The 27,912-nt window shown below is 45.9% G+C and overlaps 2 protein-coding genes across 4 annotated transcripts in view; one reads left to right on the plus strand and one right to left on the minus strand.

Annotated features, from left to right (window-relative positions):
• Nucleotides 1–20,950, plus strand: part of LOC135395023 (uncharacterized) — a 30,407-nt gene extending 9,457 nt beyond the window's left edge. The window contains exons 1-3 of one of the 2 annotated variants that reach the window (XM_064626196.1): nt 8,992–9,016; nt 13,059–13,167; nt 20,166–20,950. In XM_064626196.1, the coding sequence (XP_064482266.1) occupies nt 20,183–20,554 (372 nt within the window). In that variant the 5' untranslated portion in view covers nt 8,992–9,016; nt 13,059–13,167; nt 20,166–20,182 and the 3' untranslated portion in view covers nt 20,555–20,950. Of the gene's footprint in view, nt 1–8,991; nt 9,017–13,058; nt 13,168–20,165 lie in introns of those variants that run through there. The other variant, XM_064626195.1, reaches the window with a different exon arrangement.
• The window catches only part of LOC135395022 (cystinosin homolog), a 46,429-nt gene extending 19,864 nt beyond the window's left edge, over nt 1–26,565 (minus strand). Inside the window, exon 1 of one of the 2 annotated variants that reach the window (XM_064626193.1) lies at nt 26,443–26,565. The gene's annotated coding sequence lies outside the window, so the exon portion shown is untranslated. Of the gene's footprint in view, nt 1–2,216; nt 2,398–26,442 lie in introns of those variants that run through there. The other variant, XM_064626194.1, reaches the window with a different exon arrangement.
• Between the last annotated feature and the right edge of the window lie 1,347 nt (nt 26,566–27,912).

The following is a 27,912-nucleotide window of genomic DNA, read 5'->3' on the forward strand; positions in this document are numbered from 1 at the left end:
TGTTAGCCGATCGAACCACTAGCGCCACAACCCGCGAAATATTGTAGCACAATTTACAAGAATTGCGAGGCAATATAAAGGCAGATTTCGTGGATCAAGATGAAAGTAACAGCCGACGAAATTAGGCATCCTTTGACGATTCTGGGAAGCGAACGACGGAGATCCCGAACGAGAGAAAATTGCTTCACCATCTGCACACGCTGCGAAAGCTGGATGAATTTCTTTTCCTGTCGACCAAGTGATCGCTGACAGCAATTCAATATAGCCGCCAGTGTTGTGCGCCCAATTCAAGGCTCGGGGAACGCGCAGCTCGATAATATTATTAGCATCACACAACGGTTCTGTCATCCGCAAAAATTAAAAGGAATCGATGCTTTGCCTCGATCGACGAGTTCCATGATTAAATCCCTTCCTCGAACAAATGGTCGTTGTGTCCATCCCCATGCGAACTCGGGTAACACAGACGTCTCCTTGTTCGCGGGGAACAATTCTTCGCGTATTATCGCGTGCACCTCGAAATAGAGAATTGAAGTTGTCCCGAATATGTCCGTGGATACGTAACCAGGGTTGCCAGATTTTGCCGCTTTCCGCAAAATTGGCTACTTTATGACTATAGGGTTCCGCGTTTTCGCTTCTTATTTTTGGCCGGATTCGGCCTATGTTTTTTTTTATATTTATTGATTTTTCACGAAATCGGTGTTTTTCGGTGTTTTCCTTGGCGTGTACATGGTTTACCCGACAGTTATCGGCGAATAGAAATCACAATGTAATTTCCGCACGACGCTTATTCAACATGGCGTTGTTCGCTGCGTTGGCGTTTTACGGCTAACGGAAAAGTAAACGAACATTTTTCACAACCATCGTATTTCTGTACGGTTGTCAACTACTTCCTGGGCATGTGCAGCAATTTATCCCTGTCATGTCCCTCTGTATTCGATGTTTTGCGATTAAAACCGAATGAGGGAAAATTTACCCGGCGTATTTTTTTCGGCGTTTTTCGATTAAAACCGAAAACGCGGAATGAATGTTGTGGCGCCGAAATTTGGGCAATGGCGACTTGGCTATTTTCTTGCTACTTTCGTGGATACTTCTTCGCACTACATTTGGGAACACCTAAATCGGGATAGTTTTCATTGTGCCAGCACCATAATGCATTTCATTCCCGTTTCCTTCACACTTTCGGTGTCTCTGAATCCCCCGCACTCTCGCTATATATCAAAGTTGCTGGGTACATGGCCAAATCCAGTCCACCAACGCCCTGCCCTAAAAGTACTTGTAAAGTTTTTGAACACAGTCGGACTTGGGCCCTCACTGTGAGGCGACTCAATATTCCATTTCACCGCCAGCAATGGGAAAGGGTATCGCCTCTTGCGATGAAACTCCCCACGGATCATCATTTAAAGGGACCATCGCGTCCGTCCCGGTCGATTCCGAAACTATAGCGCCGTTTCACTGACAATAACGGCGATAATCCGACGCGAATTGGTAGCGTTGTTCCTGTGCAGTTTCATGCAACACGTGGCAAGAGCAGACGACGCATATTGAGAGTATTCCGCGGTCCCCTCTCTGGAGACGTCACCCGCACAAGGCCAATCAGCGAGCGCCATTTGGCGCGGACGAGACCAATCAGAGAGCGACTGAAGCTCGGTAGCCTTTGCGACCGTTTGCGACCTACCGACGGGCGGGCCTGCGGGCGAACGGGAATACTATAGGGGACGTCGTCTGCTCTGTGATCGGCTCGCGGAATGTTGTTTCTGGTTAGCGTCGGACGTGTTTGTACAGCTACAGTAGCGTAATACCGTGCTTGACTCAACGTGGTCAAGTCAGAACTCACACTGGTAAGCGAAAGTCGGCGTATTTACCGAGGACTTTTTCACTTTGTATATCGCGGTGCGAACGCCAAGCATACGACCTCGGAGACAATGGCCTGCGCTGCGCTCCCATTCGTGGGCCTGGCTTACGTCATCATGGTATTAGCTGCGTTTGCTGTTTGTGTGCCGGGAGTTTTAGCACTCGTTAAAAGGTCCCTCATTCCATATGATACGATGCCTGCACACTACTGGCTACAGAATTGGCTACATGCGAGGGAAATTGGCTACTCTTGGCTACTTTCTCATGGTGCACGCGTTGGCGACTTTTCAGTATTTTGACCTGGCAGCCCTTTGAGTTTGAGTTTGAATGTAAAAAAAAAAAAAGGAAGGAATTGAATTCGTCACCTGACAAATTCTGCTACTCCTATAAAGGACTTGTAACGAGGCATGTAACAGGACAGAGAGACAGGTCTGGCTCTTAGAAGATCCACGGTAGGCACTGCTCCGTGCATTTATAGGCGCGGCACTTCGTAAAGGACGATGACCACAGCGATGGTGCTGGTCGCTAAAAACCCCTAAATGGATGAACCCCTCTAGAAGGAAAAGAAAAATGAAAAGATAAAAAGACAAGACAAAAACAGGCAGCACTGTTTGTGACACGCCAGTATAGGTTTAGTGCGTTGCTGGACGTCCATTGAATAGAAGCAACAACTTGCAAATGCCAAACTAAATGAACTCTATTCGCACGCATACACTGGCAGCTCCACATAGACATATTTATTCGGAGGTCCACCTGGAATTCCTGCGCCTGATAATGGCGAAAGGAGGTTGGAAACTCTTTCGTGAGTTCCCACCAATCACTTTTCGAGGCAATGCTGCCCACAAAAGCAATATTTCGGTGCGAGACACGTCATCGTGCGGGGTGACTGAACAAGAAGTGTCACGTCCGGCCGGTTGCGCTTCGTGCCGTTCACGCTGGAATGCACTAACGAGCACTGTCCAAAGTGGTACTCACCAAAAAGCCCTCTTTTCTACACCCAACTGTTTCTCTCTCTCTCTCTCTCTTGAGTGCCGCGCAGTACAAGCAATAGTAATAATATAATCAGTATCAGTATAATATAGTCAGTGCCGCGCAGTACAAGCAATAGTAATAACATAATCAGTATCAGTATAATATAGTCAGTGCCGCGCAGTACAAGCAATAGTAATAATATAATCAGTATCAGTATAATATAATCAGTGCCGCGCAGTACAAGCAATAGTAATACATAATATAATCAGTATTTATTGCTGCTCAGACTGCAATTTCAGACTAAGTATATTCCTTCCTGGAGTGCCAAATACTGTTACCGTAATATTACCGCGTTATTTAATAAAAAGTAACAAGTACGTACTTGACTTCCGCTTTCCATGTACTTTCTGATAGTTGATGCGCATTTTTCGTTTCACGCTATTTTTATAGATTTATTATTTACTTTTGTCAGTATGTTAGCACCGCGAAGCACCTATGGCTATGAGTGGGACAGGAGGAAAGAAAGGTCGCTAGACAGGGGCGTCCTGGGTCGACTTCGGGGGAAACGCATCTGCGGTATGTTGTGCATACGCCGGCAACGCACTCTCCGTATATGCCGAGCACCCAGTTAGGGTTAATTCAATTTTTCAGAAACTCAATATCAAGTACCCAAGTACGATACCCAAGCACCTGAAATGACACACCCAATGAAACTGCGCGTCGTCACTGTATATTCCCATTACCCAAATCGTCTTCTGGGTTTTGGGGGCTACACGCTATTTTTGTGCTATTATAGCGTGGGTACAGACACTCGCCCCAAGGCAAACTTGCGTCACGCGGCGCGAAATGTCGCGAGAAAGCCGCAGAAAATAATGAAATCGTAAAAAAATATTAAAACATAATTCGGCGACAATACGTATTATAGGGACCAAAAGCTGTTTCAAATTAAACGAATTTCAAATGGAGCTTTAATTCCTAAATGAATTTCGCGCACAGAGTTAGCACTGTTGCTATCGCTCGATAGTAATTATATAATTGGTGGCTCTAAGTCGCGAGATAGCTATAACGTCCGTCGCGGAAGACGGTGTGTCTAAGCAACCTGTACCCAGACTTGTACGTATTTGGAGTATTGTATTTAAAATACTGTATTTTAAATACAATTTGTGGCATTTTGGTACTCTACTCAATACTTTTTGTTTAGTGTATTTGTACTCTATTTAAAATACATTTTATGGTATTTTCTACTCAATACTCTAATTACATATTTTGGATCTCCCTCTCAAACTTTCTGTGTCTTGTCTTTCCATTATCTTGCTTGTTCAGTGGAAATTCCCTGAGTGTCTCGGACTTGACCCGGACATTGGCCCTTCTTGGAAGTCTCCATTTAGAGGTCTTGCCCCGTGTGTACTAATCCTTGGCGAGTGAGGGTTCTAATACGTGTGCCCTGACGTGGTGACGCCGAATTCTGACCTCGCCGAGCAGGCACCTGCTAGAAGTTTGCTTTGTATGGGTCACATATACTTAGTGGAGTTATGTGGTATCTCGTTTTCATCTTTTTGGAACTTATGTTTAGATGACTCCTATCACACAGCGGCGGCTTGCTTAGTGCGCGGGGTTTAGATGATTCATGTCACATAGGCATGTTCGGCTGGAGTTTCGGGGGGCGACAGCAGCGCTGCTTTTCTCCCCTGGTGGGCCAGTCTCTCAACTCTGCTAAGTACACTCGTATTCGCTTCGGCTACAGTCGCACGTGTTGGTTCAAGTTTTTCGCTTAATCACTACCGTTCGTGCCACAAGCGTTCGTAGGAACAACATTAGTACCTTTATTCTCACTATAAGGGGGGATACACTCTTAAGTGGCTTGTGGGTATCATTCCCAATGGCGTGATTGCGTTTGTTTCTGAGCCCTATGGGGGACGGCACTCAGATTCCCTCACAACAAGGCAGTCTGGTTTTCTCACACATGTTCTGCCTGGTAATGAGCGACAAGGGTTTCCCCGCTATAAAAACTATAATGGGGGAACAGGGAGCTGTTCTCCTGATGCCACCATTCAACACTGGGGGAGGTCAGCTTTCTGTAGAGGACATGAACTCTACACTTGTCATAGCACAAGAATCCATGTAGAGCGTGTAATTCAGAGGTTGAAACTGTATAATGTCTTGAACAACGGCGCACCGCTTGCCCTAATTCCCCACATGGGTAAAGTAATGAAAGTGTGTGGGGCCCTTGTCAACCTCCAGGCACCGATTATAAAATCGTAGCTATGTTAAATGTCCTACTGCTCTGCAAATGTTACCAAGGCCTGCTAAACTTCCATGGAAGTGGGGTGCCGAGAGACGTGAAATAAAACATTGAGAACATACTGACTTGTGACATATACAGGGTCCGCCAAGATAAACTCCCGGGTTTGTAGTGCTGATAAAATGAATTATGCGGGACACTCAGAGCCAAATCGCATATCAGAGGATGAATAATGCTCTAGAATTTCATCTCATAGCCTTGCTTTTGTTTAATTTGCCGTGGATAATTCGAAAAAAGGAAAAACCGCGGCTCTTTTAACATTTCCTATTGCCTATACGGCGCTAAGCCTATAAAACTACCAGCGGGGCAAGACTGCTATCATGCCGCTAATCCCGCTGCATCCTGCATATTCACATTACAAAACCCTTCCTATGTTGCGTATTGCTTTACGAGTAGCGTCCCTTTCTTGACATTTGCTGGAGAGAAGAAAAAAAAAACGTTTTGTTTGTTTGTCTGTAAGAAAAAAAAAACAAGGAGAAATTGAACTCTTCTCCCGATTTGTTCTGCTACTCCTAACAAAATTCTCACCCCACCCTACCCCCAAAAACTACTTCTCAGGTGCTCTACTCGCAAGTTCGCCATTCACTATCCACATGTTCACTAGAGAAAAAAAAACTAGAAAAAAACGTCAATCCCGCGCACTTCAGAGAACGAGTAAGAGAGACGAAGCATATCCCAGCCGTACGAAGTACTGTGTGGCTATGCCAAACAGCACACCGTGTACTTAGCAGAGTTGCACAAAACTGCCACAGGCGTCTCTGAAAGCAATGCGCACTCGCGCCCTCTGGCCAGCCGTACAGGCCTATAGCGGCGACTAGCCGCATTGACCAGTGACCGGTGACTTTTTGCGTTCAAGGATAAACAGTATCTTAATTGTATTTCAAATACTTTTTGAAGTATTTTGTACTCTATCTTAATTACTTTAATTTTCATGTATTTATACTCTATCTTAATTACATTCTAACGTCAGTATTTATTATCTTATCTTAAATACATTTTTGAGTATCTTGTACATGTCTGCCTGTACCTTGCCGTCACGCTGCTGGCGTCCTCGGCCAAGTTCAAATCCGCAAAGTTGATATCAGTAGATAGATCGGTGCTTGGAGCGAAAGGTGCTTGCAAAAGGGGGGGGGGGGGTCCTATTCTCTTCGTTCGTCCACCGTACGCCCCGTGTATTGGGTACGCTATAAATGAGTCTCCTTTCCACGACGAAACATCCGGGACAAACAAGTTAGCATCTGGTGGTTTGTTTGTTTTAAAAGTAGGGTACCGTTATGGTGATTCTATTCTTGGGGCCTTGACGGGCAACGAAGAATGGCGACCACCACGGGCGGGGAAAGGGTACCGAGAGCTCACGAGGAAGTTCTTTTCTTTTTTTTTGGTTGTTAGTACCGCCAAGCAACACTGTGGCTTTGCGAGGGGGAGGGACAGATTTATTAGAGGACAAAAAAAGACTGAAAAGTCAGCCAAACGGTGTATCGGCTCGCTATTCCATATGTCAGAAATAGAAAAAAAAAAAGGAAATGAGAGAAGGATGAGGGAGGCGAAACGAAGCACTGATTAGAGTCAGGTGCATGAGGGCGAGATGTGAGGGTGGTGGCACTGAGGGGTGAGATGACGCAAGACTTGAGCTCACAAGCAGCTGTGCATGAGACTTGTTGTCGCGTCTTGTGACGAACCAGTGTGCAAAGTGCCGTACTGGGCCGAGTAGAGTTGCCAGAGGAAAGTCTGTGCACAGCAGCTGGAGAAAGCGTCGTTTGAGGGCGGCTCGTAGGGGGGATCGAGAGCTCTAGACAATAGGAAAGGGTGCGGGAACATAGAGCTTCTTATCCTTACTCGTGAAAGCCTTTCTATAACAAAGAAAGCGCGTCACCGAACCCGGATACACCAACGTTGCTTTTTTATAGACTGCCTCAAATGAGAAAGTTACGAACTCAGTTCGAAAACTTCAAATGAGGTATTCGGCTAAAATCGGTGTAAAACTCCGACTTCGTAGAGGCACGCGTTGCTATAGTGAAGCCTTAGTCTGCCCATACGTTTCATCCTGTCATAATCTATTTACCTGGCGTTTTGTTTGTTTGTTTGCTCGTTTGATGAATAATGTAGGATGCGGCGGAACAAGTGGAAAAGGTCCCTTTAGTTTGAGAAATAACACAACCAGGTGGACAGGACAGACTTTGTTTGTTATTTGTTTTTCAATACAGCCTAGTTTCTGGAATACAGCCAATATTTTACCACTCAAAAACATTATTTTACGCCTGGTCGTAATATTGTGTACGGACGTACAATTTCCACAGCAGGGGTTTTGCATTATCTTGGCATTTCCTGGTTTTCCGGCGTTCCGCCCGATATAATCCCGAATTAATTGTAGTCTGCATGGATCGGACTTTTCCCTCAAATTACCATTTCAATCTACAATTCTGTACCGATGCGACGTTGATCAAAAGCTTCTTTAACCCAATAACAGCCGAATAGGTAAATTCACCCGGAAGATTAGAGACGAATAGCACTCGATTTATATACTTCCTGATTTTGCGCATTTGACACCAACAAAGCCGAAGCGAGCGCACTTGTAATCTTGACCCATCGATTTATAACGAAAGAAGGAGAAATTACCTCTGTAGATGGCGTCACAGTCAAGTCGCGCGACCCGACTTATTCCAGCACGCCATTGGCTTAATTACGGCATGTTGATCGAATTTCCGCGAATGTCCAGCTGTTCCATACACGCGCATTTCTAGATTACATAGAAGGAACGCGAACACAGACCCTCTTTTCGACGGGCACGACCATCTAGATAAGAATCCATGTAGAGTTTGCCTTTTCTTTGTGATTACTTTTTACTACACAGGTCCCAATATCGATCTCCGTTTGCATTTCGAGTTTGTGATCGAGGATACAGAGAGTTAAAATCGATCCTGCACAGGAACGTGCTCTTAAAATGATTTTCTCGCTTCGATTTCCTTGTCCCGTTTATCAGAATATATATCGAAGGTAAACGAAAGATAACTCCTAAGCTGCGGAGAGCATTTACTAATCACCAGTGTTGTATATACCCATTGTATCGCGATGCCGATACACGTCCACTTGAGTGAAAAGTATAGCGAAATACCGATATCGATACTTCTTTTTTTTAAGGTGACGAAGTATACCGCTACCGTTACTAAAACAAAAGTAACGCAATACTTTATGCGATACGTTTACTGAAAATACGAAGAAGTTGCATGAAATCCGCAACATCGAAACGCTTACGTGAACATTCCGCTGGGATTATAACGAATTAGACAGACAGTTTTGCAACAAAAAGCGGAACAATTAAAGTTTAGACACTTTGGTTGACTTCTATCAATAGTTTGTTCTGAAACTTTTCGTCTGTCATCCTATTGCGCTTTCCTGTAAGCGTGTCTGCACAGACACAGAACGGACGTTCCGCTGAAGCACTATAGAGGGAACCGCTATGTTCATTGTTTTGAAGACGGCGTGCACGTTCGGAAAGGTGTCCTTGTCACTGTCTGCGCTATGTGGGCGAGTGACAATGAATAAAGGTAAGAAATACCAGGAAAGGTAATCAACGGGTGAGGGCACTATAAAAGTATCGGTATCGATAACGATACGGTCATTGCGTTAACATAAATTTGTATCGATAATTCTTTTCCGATACCGTCTTAAAAGAGTATCCCGATCCGCACTTCGCTATCGAAAAATGTGTTGATTACGGTAACAACACCGCTAATCACCCCTAAGCTGCAGCGAACGCGGTTGGTTCGCTCTCTGTTAATAACTTATTAACGTTGCGCGGACGACCTTTCGTGCGTGCTCATAGGCGTCAAACAGTTGTCATTGTCAGACATGCAGGTGCACGCCGCGACGTTCGACCGCCAGGCGCTACAGGTAAGACAATTCGCGCTACGCTAATTTTCGCCCGTTTTCAATTGAGTTGCAAGTCCGAAAAATAGCCCTCACATCCACTTGACAGGTTTATCGCCTGCTTGTTCTAGTAAACACGTAACAGTCAGTTTTCGGCGTCGGCAGTTTCGGCGTCGATGGTTCAACGAACGCGCAAAACGTAAAGAGAGCTTCGCGCTACCCCTTACGTAGCAAAGGTCTCTCGACCCGTATGTCAGGTCGGCGTTGCTATTTGAATTTTCTAAGATTGTTTGTTCATGTCGCACATATATCCATTCGCGTTGTAGTAGTTCAAGTCCTGTCAGCTCGTTAGCGCAGGACGAAAAAGAAGAAGAAAAAAAAAAAAACACTTCATGTGATGCTGAACCGTCGACCACATCTCTCTCCTGTAAGCAGCGACAAGATTGTCCTTAATTCGGCGAAGACTCTGTTACTATACGCACGTGCCATCACTGATGACTCCCCAATCACCTAATGGGCTGGAAGTCGTTAGGGCTCGGACAAAACACATCCTCGTGATCGAGCGCGTTCGTTTCGTTCGCTATACGGGCCAATCTTGCTGGCGTTCACTTGTTACGAACTTTCTTTCCTGGTCATTTATGTATTTATCTTTTAACTGTGTCACCGAAATGACGTAATAATAGGGAACTTTAGAAGAGAGGGGGGATTTTAGCGAAGCCTAATAAACGGGCAGTACAGAGGCGACGCGAGAGTTTTAGAACCCAATCTTAAACGTAAGCACCTTGCGGAGGCATCAAGCGGTTCTTTTTTTTTTTTTTTTTTTTGTGTGTGTGTGTACGTAGTATGCCCTTATTGTTCGCGAGGCCTTGATTTGAGGGGATTTTAAGGGTCCGCGAAAATATGTAGCAAGATTTGACACTTGCGAAAACTATATGCTGGAATCGGAAAGTTCATCTTCCCAGTTTGTCTGTGGTACAGGTTACTGGTAAGCATTTCAACTGCCTTGCAGCACAAGCAATGCGCGTGCTGCATGCCAGTTGAAATGCTTACCAGTGGCACGCAACACACATACACAGAAAGTTGCAGAAGTGTTGCGGTGCAATGTTGTGTGTTGCAGCAACCGTCACCGCAACATCATTTTCTCAATGTTGAAACTATGCTGCTGGAAACATTGTCAGTTTGCTTCTGCAACAATGTTTATAATGCAACTGTGACGGAACATTGCAGCTAGGTTGCTGATACAATGTAGTGGCAGTGTCACAGGAACATTGCTGACGCTCGATATATGAAAAGGGACAGCAGAATAATCAGAAAGGAGAAAAATGACGCAGACAAGCATATCGGCGGCGTTTATTACTTTCTTGTGTGCAGTGCAATGCACTGCACATGTATAAAATGTCGAATTCTATACTGTATATAGGATATGAGAGTGTGATTACCGGTCAGTATTGTTCCTGGAATGCTGGTGCAACGTGTCAATGCAGTGTTCCTGCAATGTTGTTTCTATAACGTTGCTGCAATATAACGAGGGCGGACATTAGCAATGTAACATCAGTATGATATGGCAACATTGCTGCAATAGATGTTTTGTTTTGTTTGATGTAGTAATGTTGCTTGTATCAAATTACCGGGCTCGGTGGCTCAATGGGTGGTTCGCAACTTCCTGTCAAAATGACGTAAGGGAAGTTGCAATGTCACGTGGATTTACGCTTCCGGTCCGAAGTTCTGCTGGAGTCTTATAGAGTAAGTGCGATTTTCAACCTAAAAATAAGCTAATGTTCCGGGCGTAAATGCACTAATTCTGCGGAAAAGGGACATATAATGTATCGCGTACCCCTGGATCCCCCGCCTTTGGAAAAATGTTGTCAACGTAAACGAAAATTGAACTAAAGGGTGTAGGCACTTGTCACCAAATGCCGTGCTGTGTACTTATCACGTTGAATTGTGCGTGGCTGTGATAAGATTATCAACTCATAATATGAATAGAATATTACTAAAGCCACAGCTTCTTCCCAGACTAAAAGAAAACGATTACATGCGTACTATCGTCAGAGTGCCGAAGATTGCAGCGTAAAATACTGCCTGCACATTTTGTTGTGCCATATCTGAAATGTTGTCTGTTATCTTTGTTATTTGAAGCGTCAAATTGACCGCATTGTAAGAGTGCATTTCCCGCAGCAAAAGATTGCGATTTTGAAGCGCACGCCGAACGAAACCGAAACATGCACGATGTGTTACGAAATATTATGTTTGTCGCAAGAAAAGTACGTGCGAAGTATTTGTTACAGTACCTTACTTCTTTGGGGTGCAGGCATTCCCAGGAAAACTCATCTTGGTTGTCTTTTAAGCCAGATGGTATAAGTTTTGCTTTGCTCCAATTGAGCGCAATTTCGGACCGGAAGTTCGAAGACCCAGCATGCGTAGCGCCACTTCTCAACTTGAAAACCACCCATTGGTACTGTGTTCGCGTACTGATCCAAAGGTTGCGGCATTGGAACCCGGCAGAGGGCACCAGCAACTTGGTGCATGGCAGGGTATAGTTGCTTTCACACGCCGTATTCTTCCTTACCGGTTTCACACCATTTTGTACCTCTATAGAGTCTATACGTCTTCACCAGCTCCCGTTGGCTCAGTGGTTAGCGTGCTGGTCATGTCAGGTACCCGGGTTCGAATCCCGGTGCCGGCTGTGGGGTTTTTCCTGGGTTTTCCTCAGACGCTTTCAGACATATATGTCGGCACAGTTCCCTTAGAAGTCGGCCCAGGACTCACATTCCCTGTCAGTCGTGACATTGCCCACCTCTGTGAGGCCGACAAGCCCTTTCACCAGCACCACCACCTTTTCCAACGTCCGGTATCCCCTATACGATAAATCCAGCCTTTCAACGCGTGAACCCCGCGTGATTCCTCGTATCCAGTCCAATCCAATCCAATCCAAGTCGTCGTCTAGTGATGGGCAATAGTCATCCGAACAGTATCGATAGTACGTAAGTTCGACACAGTCTAAAAACCGCTTGCTGCAAAAATGTACAAGTCACTGCTCCCCGTTGTATTATCAATATAATCGAGTACATTTAGTATTGAAATTTTTGAAATAGTTTCGAACCGTTGGCACGAAAAAACCGATTACATAAAACAGAGGAGCTGCATTCCAGAAAACGGATGGGAACCATGCAGAAAAATTAATTTTGTGGATTCTTGAGCGCTATGCGTGTGGTTAAACATTATTCGGAGCAGTCGCATACGCTGTCTCACGGTAGTTTATATTACTGTTGCAGTAATACGGATAGTGACAATTAAGAACACATGTTCCGTTTCACAAATTCCTCCTAAGGAATGCCCACTTTATACCCGTGCAGATGAAAAATAGCGATATTTCATATTTCCTAAGTTTCATATTTTATTTCCGATGATCATATATCTTCCTCTTTTTTCCAAGAGGCAACTATCAATACTCAATACTCTGGTGGAGCGAAACGCGACCGTCGAGCTGCATGCGAAAAACGAGAATTCAGAAGGTTTTGTTTCCAACGGAAATGTGGAAACTTTTAAATTTCGAGTGACTACACTATACCGACAGCTTGCAGGAGCGAAATGCGAATTCAGACGGTTTCGTTTTGAAAAGAAACCTGCCAAAATTTTTAATTCTGAGTGAATAAACTATTGATAGTTTGCAGGAGCGAAACGCAAATTCGGAAGGTTTTGTTTTCAAAAGGAACATGCTAAAATTTTTAATTCTGAGTGAATAAACTGTTGATAGTTTGCAGGAGAAAACGAATTCAGATGGTGTGCTGAATTAGCGTTGATGTGCTGAATATATCGCACCTATATATCGCTATCGCTATACTATCGCAATATTATCGAAATTCCGATTCACTCGATAGTTGGACAATCAATAGTCAAAAACTATCGATAATATCGAATGCTTCGGTAGTATCGCCCATCACTATAGTCTTTCCTCTGAGCTCTGAGGGTTCTGCACCCTACTCCTCCGACCCACATAATAATAAACATAAACATATTCCTAAAAGTATCTTATGTTCCGTCAAAACGATTCTATCTTTTGCAGCTACTAGACGGTGGAGCAGGTCAAATTGGGCTGAGCTCCGGGACCGAGACGAGTGGCAACCAGACGGCAACCGACTTGGGGCTCGTCCACGTCGACCCCTCCGGATCCGGTACGTAGAAAACGGCCGGATACTCTTTCTCCAGGGTTACACTTTTGTATTTCACTGGAAGTTTCGTGTATATATAGATGCGGGGAAAATGAACTACATGACGAGTGTCCGGCTGTTTTTGTCACACATTAAAACGTAATCCATCAAGTTTTGGCCCCTTCAATGCTTGGCATTTTCACTGTTTTGGCGCACTGTGGCCCTCGTGGCCTATGCGCTATTAAGCTCGAATCATCATCAATACTCGACAAAAGAAAGCTGTACTGACAGTGAAAATGTGAAGTACTGATTGGCTGCGAATTCAATTAATGGAAATATTTTACGCTCAGATATCGCGAGAAAGAACGCGTTTGTCGTTTCAAGGGCTTTTAGGTCAAAAGACGGCGATGATCATAAGCAGCTGTGTGAGGAATCAACTCAACACGAGTAACGTCAAACTCAGTTACAAACGTCACTGCCCGTCATTTACGGCACCACCACTTTTTCTTCTCTCTCTCTCTCTTTTTCTTATTAGATGCTCTTCTTTATATATATATATATATATATATATATACGTGAAGAAAATGTATAAATAAGGTGTAATAATGGGCTATTATACCTCTTTTATAGCTTCTGCTTCTCCTTTAGAGGGTATAGAAGAGGTACATATTTCCGATTTATACCTCCAACCCTTCTCAAGGGTATAACAGAGGTATAAAGGAGTGCTAACGTAACGCATTTATACCTCATCACCACGCGTTTACAACCGGTACCAGGTATAGATAACCGAATCTGGATCCACGTCGTGAGTTTATGGCTACATATTATATGATTAAATCTAGGCGTCCTCACCCTTAGAGTCGATTACCAGGCGAAGGCTGCCCCACAATTTGCCAAGTCGCCAGCGGTGTTGCCCTGTAAATGTTTATCTCGCGATACACACTTGGTAACTACGCACTGCCAAACTCTCGGAACGGCCTTGCTCCTTGAAAGTTTTTTTTGTTTATAATTCTATACTTTTTTTCGTGGGGAGTAATGTGCACGAGCTTTGCTATACTTCTCACCCATATGCGTTTGCGTGTGTCTGCAGTACGTGTGTGTGTATGTGATTTTTATTTATATATATATATATTTTTTTTTTGCTTTTCTTCCCTTCAAGTGTGATTTTTCTAGTTCCCTCCTGTAAAAATTTGTCGCGAACTGGATTAGAGTATAGCTTTGCAGCGGTATAGTTTGTGTACCAAAATTCTAGACCTCCACTAGGGTATAAAAACCTTTTCGGAAGGTATAAATTTATACCCTAAAAGGTACGAGTTATTGCACGGGCGACTTATACCCCAAAAGGTACGCATTTTTATAACAGTAATGCATTCAGATTTCGTCTACTAAGGCATATTTTTACGTGTTCAACATATTCTTGAGAAGGGATAAAACTACGTATATTACTTGGCATAAACACGTTCATTAGTTCCATCCCTCTGGCACTAGCAAAAAATTCGAACCTATAACGACGATATTTATTCTGTCAGCCGCACCGAGAAAGATCAGCCACGCAATGAGGGGTAGATCCTGTGTCGATGAAACGCTCATAATCGTGAAAATAAAGTTGTTTGACTAACCATTTCCAAATTGGAAGCCGTTTATTGAATTTCGAGTCATTCTGTATACCACGTGTAGCATATGTGTCCTTCTATTCCATCCTTATACAGAACGTACCAATCCTTGAAAGTGCAGCTCACTGTAATGAGGGACGTCCGAACGTCCTGCAAGGTGGCGTCACCACTTCGCACTTGCTTCTATACTTCTTCTTCCTCACTCTATCTGGTCTTCATCCACCAAGTTATGGAAATAGTTTCCTGTCTAGCTCTTCGCAATTCAACGAAACCAGACGAACTGGAGTCCCGAGATAAAGGACCAAGGCGCTGCGATTTGAGGAGACGCGACTTCTTGGGCAAAACAAAGACGAGATGGGAGACGGCATCGTCGCTTTCAAAGCAACGCCTCAATGACTGTAGTCTTGGCCAGACGCCAAACAGTCTACAAAGTCGTTTCTATATGCTCAATACAGTAGTCGTCTTCTGTCTACGATGGAAGTTGTAACAGGCGATGACACGATTTTCGTTCTCCTAACTCCATCGGAACAAATCTTGAAGCCGCGGTAGACGGTGGATCAGGGGGGTGGCGATTTCTTTTTGCCTGCGCTGCCTGCACTTCCTGAACTAGTTCGAGGAACGAAACCCTCGCTTGCTCTTTTTGACATACACCTGGGGTGTGCTTAAGGTGCAGCACTTGAATGCACTTGAAAAAAAAAATGCACCTACAGTGTCAGAACGCGCAAGTCTGGTAGGTGGAAACGCTCCAGCCCTTGAGCTGTTGACTCATTTGGCTCGCAGTATGACGGCCGTGACACATCCCCATGTTTTCCCGTGTCGCGTGGTTCAAAGGCGCTCAAAGGCTGCGTGTCAGCCACGTGGAATACAATGACAGCGCATTTCTCCACGTTCAGATCCCTGAGAGACACCCCTGTTCTGGGGTTGCTACGAACAGTCAGAACAGCTATCCGAGCAGTAAAACGACCTGTCCGAGAGAAAGTCTCTAGTCCTCGAGATTATGGATGGCAGAGTATCGACCGTAATGAGTCCTTGCAGGATCACCATATGTTCGACGCTATCGTACGTCTTAGCGACGTCAAGTGTCGCAAGAAGCGAGATTCTCCCCAACATCGCGGACTGTGCGCGGCGTGTGCCATCCAGACAGAGCAGCTACAGGGCGGAACGTTGACAATCAGAAGGATGCTATGCCCAGATCATCTTCATCATCCCGTTCGATAGACAACCCCCGTCAGTGCCTGGTGCTGAGCTATAGCAAGGACTCGCGCAACACCCTCTGTCGTAACTGGAGAGAAATTGGAAGGGATTGGAGCAATGATTCCAAGTTATTCCACTTGCAACACTCTCAAGTTATAAACTCATACCTTACGTGCAGCCAAAGAGCCTTAGGAGTATTTTTTCCTCCTCAAACTACGAGGATCACGAGGTCGTGGGTTCGGTGTGGAAGCGTTTCTTATGAAAGCGTTCATATCGACAACATGTATTGGCTTTGTCAAAGTGAAAGTCCCAGTGACATACGGATGGGCTCCCTCTAGCATTTCGAACGGACTAGGCTACAACTAGCTGAGTGGCAACTCCTGAACGAGAACGCATAATATGTCACGGATTAATGTATGTGCGTGGCCAAGCAACTGTCCAAAGCTGCACTGCAAACAGGATAACCTCCAAACCCACTTCCAAGTGGACATCCGGCATCTTCGAGGAGCACAGACGATGTCTGCCAACGACTGCCGAAATGGCCAGCCACAAGCGCGGCTCTCTCCCTGTGAAGTATTCGACGAATTCCCGTTCTAACTGAATGTAATACGTACTTCTATTCCATACCACCATATACACTACTACGCATTCCATACATTCCGCGCATCACCATCACCACCAATGGGGTAGAGTATCGACCCTGGCGATGAAACTCCCCATTCATCATCTGACAATAAAGTTGTTTGTTGTATACGCAGCGAGCTACCCAAACTTAATTGATAGTTGCATACCGCCAAAGGAATAAAGTGACGCCTGTCGTAAACAGCGGGCTTCAGCAGTGACTGGACCGTGTATTTTAGCGAAACACAGCACCTCAACCCTATGCTTACAGCTTCTCATCAGCGTGCCAAGCAGAATGCATTGATGCCTGGCTCCGCAATCTCGCGGTTAAAACAGAACGGACAGAAAGGCGTTGTAATACCGTATCGCGAAATGTTCATTACGTATTGATAATCGCTAAGCGAGGCCCACAACATTGGATATGCGCTCGCTCACGTAATTCATATTTCGTAAAAAAAAAAAGGTATTTTTCACCAACGTTATCTCGATGGGGGTGAAATGACATAAGATAAAGTGACGATAATCTTGTCTGATTTAAGTTGGAGATGGGCTAAGTAACCTGGTCCTGCGACCACGTCATATTGGAAGACATTTCGAGAACTTTGCTACCAGTTTTTGCTTCCCCCCAGAGGTGTCGGCAAAATTAACCGATCACGATCATCATGAAACTCTTATCAAATAAGAGAATTGAACCTGCACTGCGAAAGACTGTATTCACTGCGAAAACAATAGGTTCACCCACCATATACGTGTAAAATTACTCCCAATTATTTTATGTACGACGAACGGCTATTTAAACAAAATTAAAAAAGGGGGAACGTCACGTTATGCTATGTGTTATGCAACTGTTTTGAAGAAGAGGAAGAAGAAGATTCTTGCGCTTGTTGAGTGGCAGTGCAGTCATCCATCGCTAAAGCTATTCGTTATCGTTCCTGGGTCCTTTCATACACTTCTGGTGCCGAGAAGCGTAGCCTCACTAATTAACAAACAACACCAACAACAACTTTACAAACAATAACTTTATCACTAATTGACGGAAGCAATGGGAAAATGGCTATGGCTGTTTTCAGCTATGGTTCCATTGTTTTCAACCAGAAGAGCAGAAGACGCGGGATGCGCATGCGCACAGCGATCGCGTGAAAATGGCGGATTGCCAACGGGCTATGTGCCACTTTGAGGTAAAGAAGAAGAATGTCTTCCACCCGTGCATCGAGTAGTCGCGGGTCAGCAATGTCACACCTACTACTGCTTCTGCTACCCATCCGCTGCTCGGCCGAAACAATTGCGTCTTGGTATCAACAGGGCTACCTGACCACCGTCCCCGAGTACATCATGACCGCTGTCCGTCCCCTCAACCTGGTCAACACTTCCGTCCAATTCAGCTGCTCTACGGCGTCTTACACCCAAGTGAGCGTCCAGTGGGACGTCCCGAATACCGCTACGATCAAGATCGAACAGAGATATAGCGTCGCCGGTCGTGAGAACCAAGTTGCCATTCGAGAATCCCTCATCTCTTTCACTTCACCGCAGCCGAGGCGCGGTCTCATTAGTTGCAGAGTGTTGAGCGCTTCGGGCGACCTGGTCCACGTCTCCCAGCGGGAGTACGAGTTCAGAGAGCACCTCTCGGAACGTGACTGTGGCTGCGAACGCTGCGCTCTGGACGCGGACGGTCTCTCGTGCCTCTGCAAGGACGCGGACGAACGAAGAGACCGTTTCCACGGGTTCTGCTACGTCGGTAAGGCCCTGAAGGATGGATGTGTCCTCGGTCACGAGTGCAGCGCGGGCGACCCTCTGAGCGACTGTCTGCGAGGTGTCTGCAATTGCCCTTTGCCGTACGTGGAGAATGGTCGTCGGTGTAACAGTGCGGCCAGGCTCTCGTCTGTGTGCGGGAAGGATAGCTTCTGCGTGACGCCGGGGTCGGAGTGTCACCAGGGGAAGTGCAGGTGCCGTCGGGGTTGGGTACCGGCACGCGGTTCCTGCGTCCGGGTACAAGAGGATCGCTTCCCTCTGGCCAATGCTCAAGCACCTACCATCTCCTTTATTGTGGTCGTGGTTGTGCTGTCCTTTGTGGTGGCTTTTAGCGGTTATAATTATTTCGCCCGATGGTTGCGTAGGCAGTAGTGGCTTCTCTATACAGTGTTTGGCAGGTGTTACGCGATGAAAATAAGCGTGTACGGCCTATGAACTATTTTGAGACAAATCAGCTACGTATAGGATCTTTTCTAACACGCAACAACCGAAGAATGCTGACAGCACTTCCGTATTTTTCGGACAGTAAGCAGTACCGCTCTTATAGTCTTAGCGAGTGAAAAGCGACGGGCTTCGCTTATAACCAGAGGATTTCATTCATGACGCGAACCTTTGGCGCGAAAACTCTTCACTATAAACACTCCCCCATAACGCTGATGACGCAATTGTTCGCTTCCTCGAAAGCTTACGAGTACGTGGTCTGAATTCAGTCTTCCCGTCTAACATCAGCACGAAGACGAGAATGTATAGCTGAGAAAGAAATGAAGCGCTCGTACATGGCGTGACAACAATGAATTGCACGTCACGAGGTTAGGATGCTCTGCAAGTGATGCTCAAATTCGTGTGCCGAACCTCGCGTGGTCGATTGCGAGAACACGACGAGCGCCCTGCATGGAGGGTGGAAGAGGATATTCGAGAGAGAGGGGGGAGTTCTTGATGAAGACTTGGCACATTTGCGGTTTGAAGACTTCTCTCATTGAGGGCAATTTTGCCATCTATCGAGGGATTCCCAAAACCACCCCCTCGTTCCTTCCTCCATCATGCATTGTCGCTTCTTTTCAGTCCTTGTTGTCACGCTCCACGGATATTCCATTCGTGAAAGAACCATTTGCTAATATCTGGATACTCTGGGCTATAACATTCAAGCTGATACCGTTTACACGGGCACATTTTTTAGATTAACTCCGACCAAATCGGTATCCGCTCCAAGCTATCCAACTCAGCAAAGATACAAAGCTTACGTAAGCTTTAGTGGCTGAACGAGCAGTTAAGAGATGCAGCAATAATCTAAAAGATTGCAGCGAGAGCCGATGGCGGAGAGTTCTCGTTAAAACATATGGCCCAAAATGCTGACCGAATTAATTTGACTGCACGTCCAATTCTTCGCGCGCGTATTCCAGCTAATGCTTACGTCCACTCCAAAACTGTTCGTACAGCTTGGGACAAAAGTTTACGGAACACGCGAGCCACGTACTTTTTCTTCGGTGCGACACCCTAGCGGCTGCCGGAAGCGGGTGAGTTCACTGTTTCAAAGGGGTGGACGGATGCGCTGTTAGCGACACACAGTGGTGGTTCCGGTGTCGCTTATGCGTGCCTGGGAAGTACAAGTTACCGCTATGTGTCGCTAACAGCGCACCCTTCCACCCCTCCGCAACAGTGAACTCACTCGCTTCCGGCAGCCGCTAGGGTGTCGCACCGGAGAAAAAGTACGTCGCTCGCGTGTTCCGTAAACTTTTGTCCCAACCTGTACTCCTATTTGACCCGCAGAATTACGAGGATTCGCTGAATAAAATACTGTTTACAGCCCTTTATGCTCTGCTTAATGACAGCCTTTGTTCTCTGCAGCCAATGGCAGCGCGGGCATGTCGACGAATCCGACACGACCCCTGGTGGTACGTGATGAAGAGATTGTGATCGTGGTGTTGGTGCTCATCGTCTGGCTGGCCGTCATCCTTCTCTTCTTCAACAAGTGGGGCAAGATCCGCATGTTGGAGCCCTACCAGCCTCAGTACCAGGCACACTTCTCCAGGGCAGCGTCCCTCGGTCCCACAGCACCGCAGATCCTGGTCGACCGGTCCGCCAGCATTCCCAGGCGGATTCGACAAAACTCCGTCTTCGTCGCCAGTCACACGACACAGCCGCTTTCCAGGCGGACGAAGAGCGCCGAGGACATCAACTCTCTCGTCGTTCACATTGAACAGCAGTCGGGCTCCAGCAGGTCCACCGCGCTCTGATATCGCTTCCAAGAGTTTTAAAAGCGGCTCTTCTACAATGGGGGCTAGATTCGGTTCTCACTTTGCGTTTCCGCCTTCTTTGCAAGGAGGGGGATTATTGTTGCTAAAATTATGATGAAGCCACGATGAAGTCGAGGCGTTTCCCTTATGCGGGCCTCACGGGAACATAGGGGGTATATGACGCAAGGGAAGCCATACCTTCTCCGACACAAGGTCGATTTATTTATTTATTTATTTATTTATTTTTTTAATCCTCGACTCGTAGTTACAACGAGGTTCGTCTCACAGGCATCAACCTGCGCATTTGGGTCTCTCTCTCTCTCTCTTTTTTTTTTCTATAATCAAATTCAAACTCAACTCGGATATCTCGTTTCGTTTCGTTCCATTTGCTCGAATATTTTATAACTAGGGCCTGACTTTTTCGGGTTTTATTTTTGGCCAAATTCGGGGGGTAAATATCGGGTGATATTTTTCATTTGAAAATTCGGGTGTATTCGGGTTAAATCTCGTTACGGCATATTCTGTCGTCAGGAATTCGGGTGTATTCGGGTGATTTTTTTTTATTCAATAAAAATTTGTCTTAACATGGAACTAATGTTTAGCAATGTTATCAAACTTTATTTTAATGCACACTTATGAGTGTGCCACGCGACCCGGATGTTTTCGGGTAGATTCGGGTTAAACCCGAATTTTACAGACTTCGTTCGGGGGGGGGGGGTAAATATCGGGCGGATACGGGTTTAACCCTAAAAAGTCAGGCCCTATTTATAACGTGTCATTGGAAGCTACTTTTATGCACCTATGATGACCTTCGAGACCGAGAGGGTGATGACCTTCTTCGAGAGGGTGCGTGGCAAAGATGTGTTCCTTGAAGCGCGCCACAATCTTTGCCCCAACAATACTGAGACAAGGGCACGATACTCGCTCCAATGTTGATACGTAAGAGCTCGTTCTCGAAGGGAAATTAAATTGCGCGGAGTTTCGCGAAAATATTTTTCACGATGGCTTCCGATATAGACTGCTGCTCGCTGAATGACAGCGACGGTGGCGGCTCGCTTTGTTTCCCTCACGACTTTCCTCCTCTGTCTCGATACTGAAAGAGAGAAACATCAATCAACTCACACCGGAAGTGACGCCTCTTTTCAAAGAAGACGACCGATTCTCGAGGAAAGTGGTCTCTATTTTATTTTCTTCTCTAAATCGTCGCCTTTTCATTCTTCGAGAATGCTCTGGATGAAAAAGCGAGAAAGAAAAGCTATTCCCATCCGTGCTCGTTTCCGCGGTGCATGTTAGAATATATCCACCATCAACGAAAAATTAGAAGAAATTACTTTATATTTCCGCGTACGTCGCACGTAATTATATATTTGATCGTTTTACGTTGCTTCATCGATGTCGTGTTATACGTGCCATCCGAGTGCGCGATAAGGCGGACGATCGCACACAAAAATTCTGTTCCGTTCCGTGACCAATGAGCTACGCCTCACTTCTTTTTTTTTTTTTTTAAGAACAAAATTGCTCCCACGTTCCGTGATGATTCTCCAACTGTAAATTCCCAATTCGGTTCGTTTTCGGAAAATTGCTCGGGTGGAAAACCACGCGACTCGAAAATGGTACTGTTGGCGAAAAAGTGTGCCTCGTTACAGAGGACGGCCACTTTGGGCTAATCCTGGAATTTCGAAACTAATCTTGAAACGGGGCAAAAAAAAACGAACCTAGTCCCCAATATGAGCTCCGACTTCATGGTTGCTGCCTGTATATAGACGGGCCTCGCGAGCATCGTGCAATGCGCGCCTCAAGATTTTTCCGGACGACGTTTTCCTTTCAGAAACTGGAAAGTATAAACGCCCAAAAAAAAAAAGCTTCCTCTATGCACTTGCCTATTGACCACCACTTTGAATGGCCTTAAAGGAAAGGGTGCTAACGCTACCTATTTTTGGCTGTTGAGCAGCTGTTGTACATCTCCGACCAAGTATCGCACGCCAAATGTCACCCGCTTTCTATCTTGGGAACAATTAACTCGATTGCCAAAAGAGATTCCAGGTGCTCCACATACATTCCTCTATGTCTTTCCTCGTGCAAGCTGACAACTTTGTAGAATAATCGATGAGGCAAAAATAAAGTTTCCTATACAAAAACTTTGGGAAAATTCACTCGGTGTGTGGTTCAGCCAGATGGTCGAGACTGCATGTGGCGACGCCGCACTTTGCCGCCTTGGCTATTTTCTGGCTACTTTTGTGGATACTTCTTCGCACTACATTCGAGACTCCGGTTTACCTAAATCGGGGTAGTTTTCATCGTGCACCACATAATGCCAAAGCACGCGTTCATTCCTGCTTCCCTCGACGATCGACCTTTCTCTCAGTCGGTACGATGCCCTTCGGATTGTTTTGTTAGTGTGCTGGTGCTTTAGCACTCGTGAAAGAGTCCTTCGATAACGATAACGATAAACGATGCTTTATTGCAACTTCCAGATAACGAATACAATCAGGGGGAAGCCAAAAAGCAGCACGAGGCTGCTTGACAAGGGCATTACCTACCCCTTTAATATAATCATCGCGACGGCATCCAGCGAATGAACAAAATCATCTATGTAGTGTGAAATGTGGAACGCTATTTTAAAACTAACCTTTAAACTACCTAATCTTTAAACACAACCTTTAAAACTAGCACAACCATGACAAAATACTACAATGTGTGCAGTTCGGTATGTACAATACTGCACAATACTCACTATATGATGCCCGCACACCGCTGGCTACAAAATTGGCTACTTTCTTCGGCTACTTTTGGCTACTTTTGCCTACTTTGGGCTACTAATTGGCTACTTTTTTCGGCGACTTTCTCATGGCGTGTTTTCAGGATCTCGACCTGACAATCCCGAGGGAAGGTAGCCTCAGCTGACACACAAAACATACTACCAGTAATCACGAGTCTACATTCGAAACAAGATAAAAGCGGTGCAACCGTTGCCAGGTGAAAGGGAGATGTCAACGGCGAAGTTGACGAAATAATGAAGCGAGCGACGATCAGGGACTTTCCTAGCAGCTCCCAAAATAGCAGCCACAAAGCCCTCAACGGAGTTCCAACACCTCTCTGTGATGAAACTCCTGTGTGACATCCACATCTTAGCGGCTCTATACCAGCTCAGGCCACACTCAACTTATACCAGGCGAAATCATATACCAAAACAACTCATACGAGGACAAATCATACCAAGGCAACTCATCATACCAAGACAACTCACGCCAGTTCAACTCTTACCACACTTAGATCCTTTTCCCCGCAGTGGCTGTGCTGTGTCAGGCTTTCCTGATGGAGATCCCGTGCCCTCGAACAGGCTTCCCGCTTTGGTATCACAACTTGCAGCTACTCCTCTCTGGCGATCCTCGGATCCAGATCCGCACCGACCGGCTCGTCATCCTGTCGGCTCTTGAACGCGATGCCGGCGAGTACCGTTGCGAATACGGTGCCGTTCGCGTCGTTGCCCCGATTCAGATACAGGACACGCAGCCAGTCCAGGTTGTTCACAAGGGCGAGACGGCAGTCATCGATTGCAACGTGTCCAGCCAAGAAACGCCCATCGTATCGTGGCAAGTTGGCAACCAATTTCCCCTCAAGATAAACGCCTCGTGGACAAATAACCTTAGAATCGACGACGTGAGCGATGTGCATAGAAACGTGTACACTTGCCGCGCAATGTACCGTGACTGTCCAGAATCCGCCGTCGAGGTCTTCACGATGCTCTTCGTCGAGTCCATCATCACGAGTCTGCTCCCCGGGGCGGGACTCCGCATCGATCCTGACGATGAACTCGTCATGAGCTGTAACCAGACGGCCCACTTCACCGGCTGCGTGTGATGGAAGGGTGATACCCTACTTGAACCCAACAGTAGGGTAATCATTACGGACGACAGCACGACGGTTTTGATCAATTCACCGATGGATATAGGACGCTGACAACTACACTTGTAGCTCTAGGACGTCCAACGATTCTGCAGTGATTCAGGTGCGCTACAAGGTTTACTGCGAACTAGACCTGGATGAGTCCACGGAGCCCTCTTACTGAATTGATAGCCATGCCAAGCTGGCGGTTGTTACCAGCGGCATACCGCAGCCTGCTATATAGTGTGGTCATAGATGTTGTACTGGTCCATAGTCCATAGCTTATCCGTCCGGTGATCACGATCATGTAGCCTCGATCGATCATTAAAAAAGTAACTCTGTGTAACCCGGCACGTATTGCGTGAGGTCACGCCATTCGCAGCACGCTATTCGCAAAGTACTCCTGTGGCGTACAGTGCTCGGATGTAAATGGAAATTCATTCGCAGGGTGTAAAGTTAGGCGCGTTTGTTCTAGAGATTGCTTTTTAGCGGCGAGTAGCCGGTTACCCGAACAGCTAGCTGCTCTTCTCTGGGGCACGGAACAACCACTTGGCAATGTGGAAGTGTCCAAGGGGATAGCTACAGTCACTATATAAGACTGTAGGGATAGCCATTGACCCATGTGAAAGCCTACTGAATATCTACGTTAGCTCACAAAATATGCTGACCAAGACAGATCTCCGGGTGGGTTCCGAGGTTGAAACCCCACCGAAATGGTACCCTTGGTAGCGCACTTGGGAGAGGGGCAACGAGGGTGAAATCCTCTTCCCCATTTAAGGTTCCCGCGTAGAACCCCTCCAAAAATATTGTTGTGGCTACACTACTGCTCCGAGGTATAGGTTGCGCAATCCGGTTACAGGAAAATGCGAACGAAACAAAGCGAAAGTACATCTGTTAATTGCAGGACGTATGTTCTATTTCATTGGGGTCATCGTAACGTTACGGACTTTCGGTTCGATTTGGTTTCGGGTTCGGTATGTGCGTTCGGTAAATTCTATCGTTCTCAGCAGGTCGGCTGTTCGTTCGTCACATATAGTATACGTACAAATTATATAAATGTACTGAACCTTGAAAGTAATACTTTCTATCCATCTGAAAAATAAATGCGCTTGAACTTCGCGTTCAGTCGCTCTCACTTCTTTCGACCGGACAGCTTCGTATGGCGGGCGCAAATTCATTAATTTATTGTTATTATTATTATTATTGTTATTATTATATACGGGATGATGCCCTCTGGGAAAAAATGAAAGTCTGGAGTTCGTGCATGGAACGGCCACACAGCCCTCCATGTAAACCCAGTGTTCTCCATTGGGATATGGTACACACAACGTTCAAAAGCAGCTATAATACGAACAGATGGGACTCCGTTGAAAAACGGGTTGGAAGTTGGAAGAAAACCACGAATGTTGTGTCGGGCTTCCGTCACGTGCTCGGATGACCCAATAAAACGGCCCTCACAATCAGAAAGAAAGGGTTATCCGAACAATCTGGACAAGGACACGGGTCGAAAGAAGATACGGGCTGTTCTGTTCCGTTGTTTGTTGTTGTCAAGGCATTTCTGACCAAAGCAGCCGGCGCAGGGCGGGAAACATCAGCAAGACTTTCCCGTCTTTCTTACCATGGGGCAAGTTCACACTGCGGCGTAAGGTATTTCGCAATGCCAGCGACACGTTTAGTTTCGATTCTGATTTCTGCAATTTTCAACATGCTCGCCGAACGTTATTGGATTTGTCGTATATTGACAAAAAAGAAAAAAATCCACACACGGAGGTTTGCCTGCAGGAAGACTGCAGACGTTCCAAAAATTGTAATAAAACTTTCACGGGGCCGTTCATGGAGGGCGGTGATGCTGCAATAATAACTTATGAATAGACTGTTACCAAAACTGAGTTAGAATTGACAATCTATGCTGAATTTTCGGCGTGCTTGCTGCAGCCTACCAACGTCTCAGGTGCTACTTTGTTCCGAGAATATAGGAGGCTTTCAAAGGACAGTTTACTCACCGACAATGAGCTGTCTACCACTGTAACATCGCAACAGACAGCTGCTACATCATGCGGTACGCAGACGATCATCTGGTCAGCTTCCACTTCCACTAAACGCCACGAGACGGCGACTACAATCTACAATCTCGTGACTATGACTCTACAATCTAACAGTTAATTTGTCTCCAACAGGCTAGGTGGCGCCACGCCACTGTCGTTCCTGTATTCTCTCCGCTCCGTTCCCGAGAGGGTGCGCCGCTGCGCCTGCGCCGGCCGCTAGTTTCGGGCGGCACATAGGGCTGATTAACCTACCCAACACCAATTGCATGTTTGTTCCTCATATTCCGATGGATGTATCTAGAATTAATTATGAATTTGTGGGTGATAAAGTCAGACATCTGTGCTGCGCGTGTCAGGCACGTGCCTATACAGAAAACATTTCGAAAAAGTGAAACACCTTTAACACAATCTACGACAAAACACTGGTAATAAAGAGTGTAGCAAATATAAGTTTATTACTCAATAAGCACACCGGCACAGGACTTGCTACTGTGACTACTATCCTCATATCCCTAATTTCCTTTTCTCAGATATATTCCGCGCCGCAAGATAACAAACGTCAACAACAGACGGTCGTCGAGGCAGTACCCTTTGGGGTGCTGTTCCTGGGAAGATTTTTCCCCCTAAAAATGTCTCGATCATGCTTTGTGGCGCGTTCCTGGCAAAACGGTAGTGTCTCACAGACCTGATTTTTTTTAAATTTCGGAGACTGCCTTCTTGATCGGTTGTGATGTCTGTAAAAGTCATCTTGTGAAATCGGTCCTTGGAAGATTTATTGAGTGAGCACTCGAGCACTTTGTGGCTTGAACACACAAGATTTGCAGATCCACACGCACATTACTCCTGTAGCTGTAGTAGCATACTCTGTATATCCCAAAGACCATTGGTGCTTCTTTCGTGCTTGTGGTTGGCACTTCACCAGATCACAAGTGTTTGACAAGACAAGTGCTACATACGATCGAGACAGGAAAGAAAACTTTCTAGTGATGTAAATGCAACCTGAGGGATATTATTCCAATCTTCTATAGTGCGGACAAAAAAAATGAATTTTTAAATCTACTTGTACGAGCATATATTGGCATTAAACTGTATTTATGACGGTGCCGGGTACTTCTAGACTGTATGCTGGACACATACTGGTCAGGGTTGAGCCCTAGTCTACGGGTATATACAACATAGAGGAATTTTAACCGCGCGCATTTCCTTCTATGAGCTAGAGATTCCAAACCGACATCGCGAAGCATTTGTGTTGGCGAGCTACGCCTGTTGCATCTATTAAAAATCAATCTCGCTGCAAGGCGCTGAATCCTCTCAAGTTCACCTATGTCTTTCTGTGTATTGGGATCCCATACCACGGCAGCGTATTCAACCGATGGTCGAACAATAGATTTATAAGCTTTCTTCGCAATAATCCCAGCTTCCTACGGG

This window comes from Ornithodoros turicata, chromosome 5 (genome assembly GCF_037126465.1).
Source record: "Ornithodoros turicata isolate Travis chromosome 5, ASM3712646v1, whole genome shotgun sequence".
Taxonomy (NCBI): Eukaryota; Metazoa; Arthropoda; class Arachnida; order Ixodida; family Argasidae; genus Ornithodoros; species Ornithodoros turicata.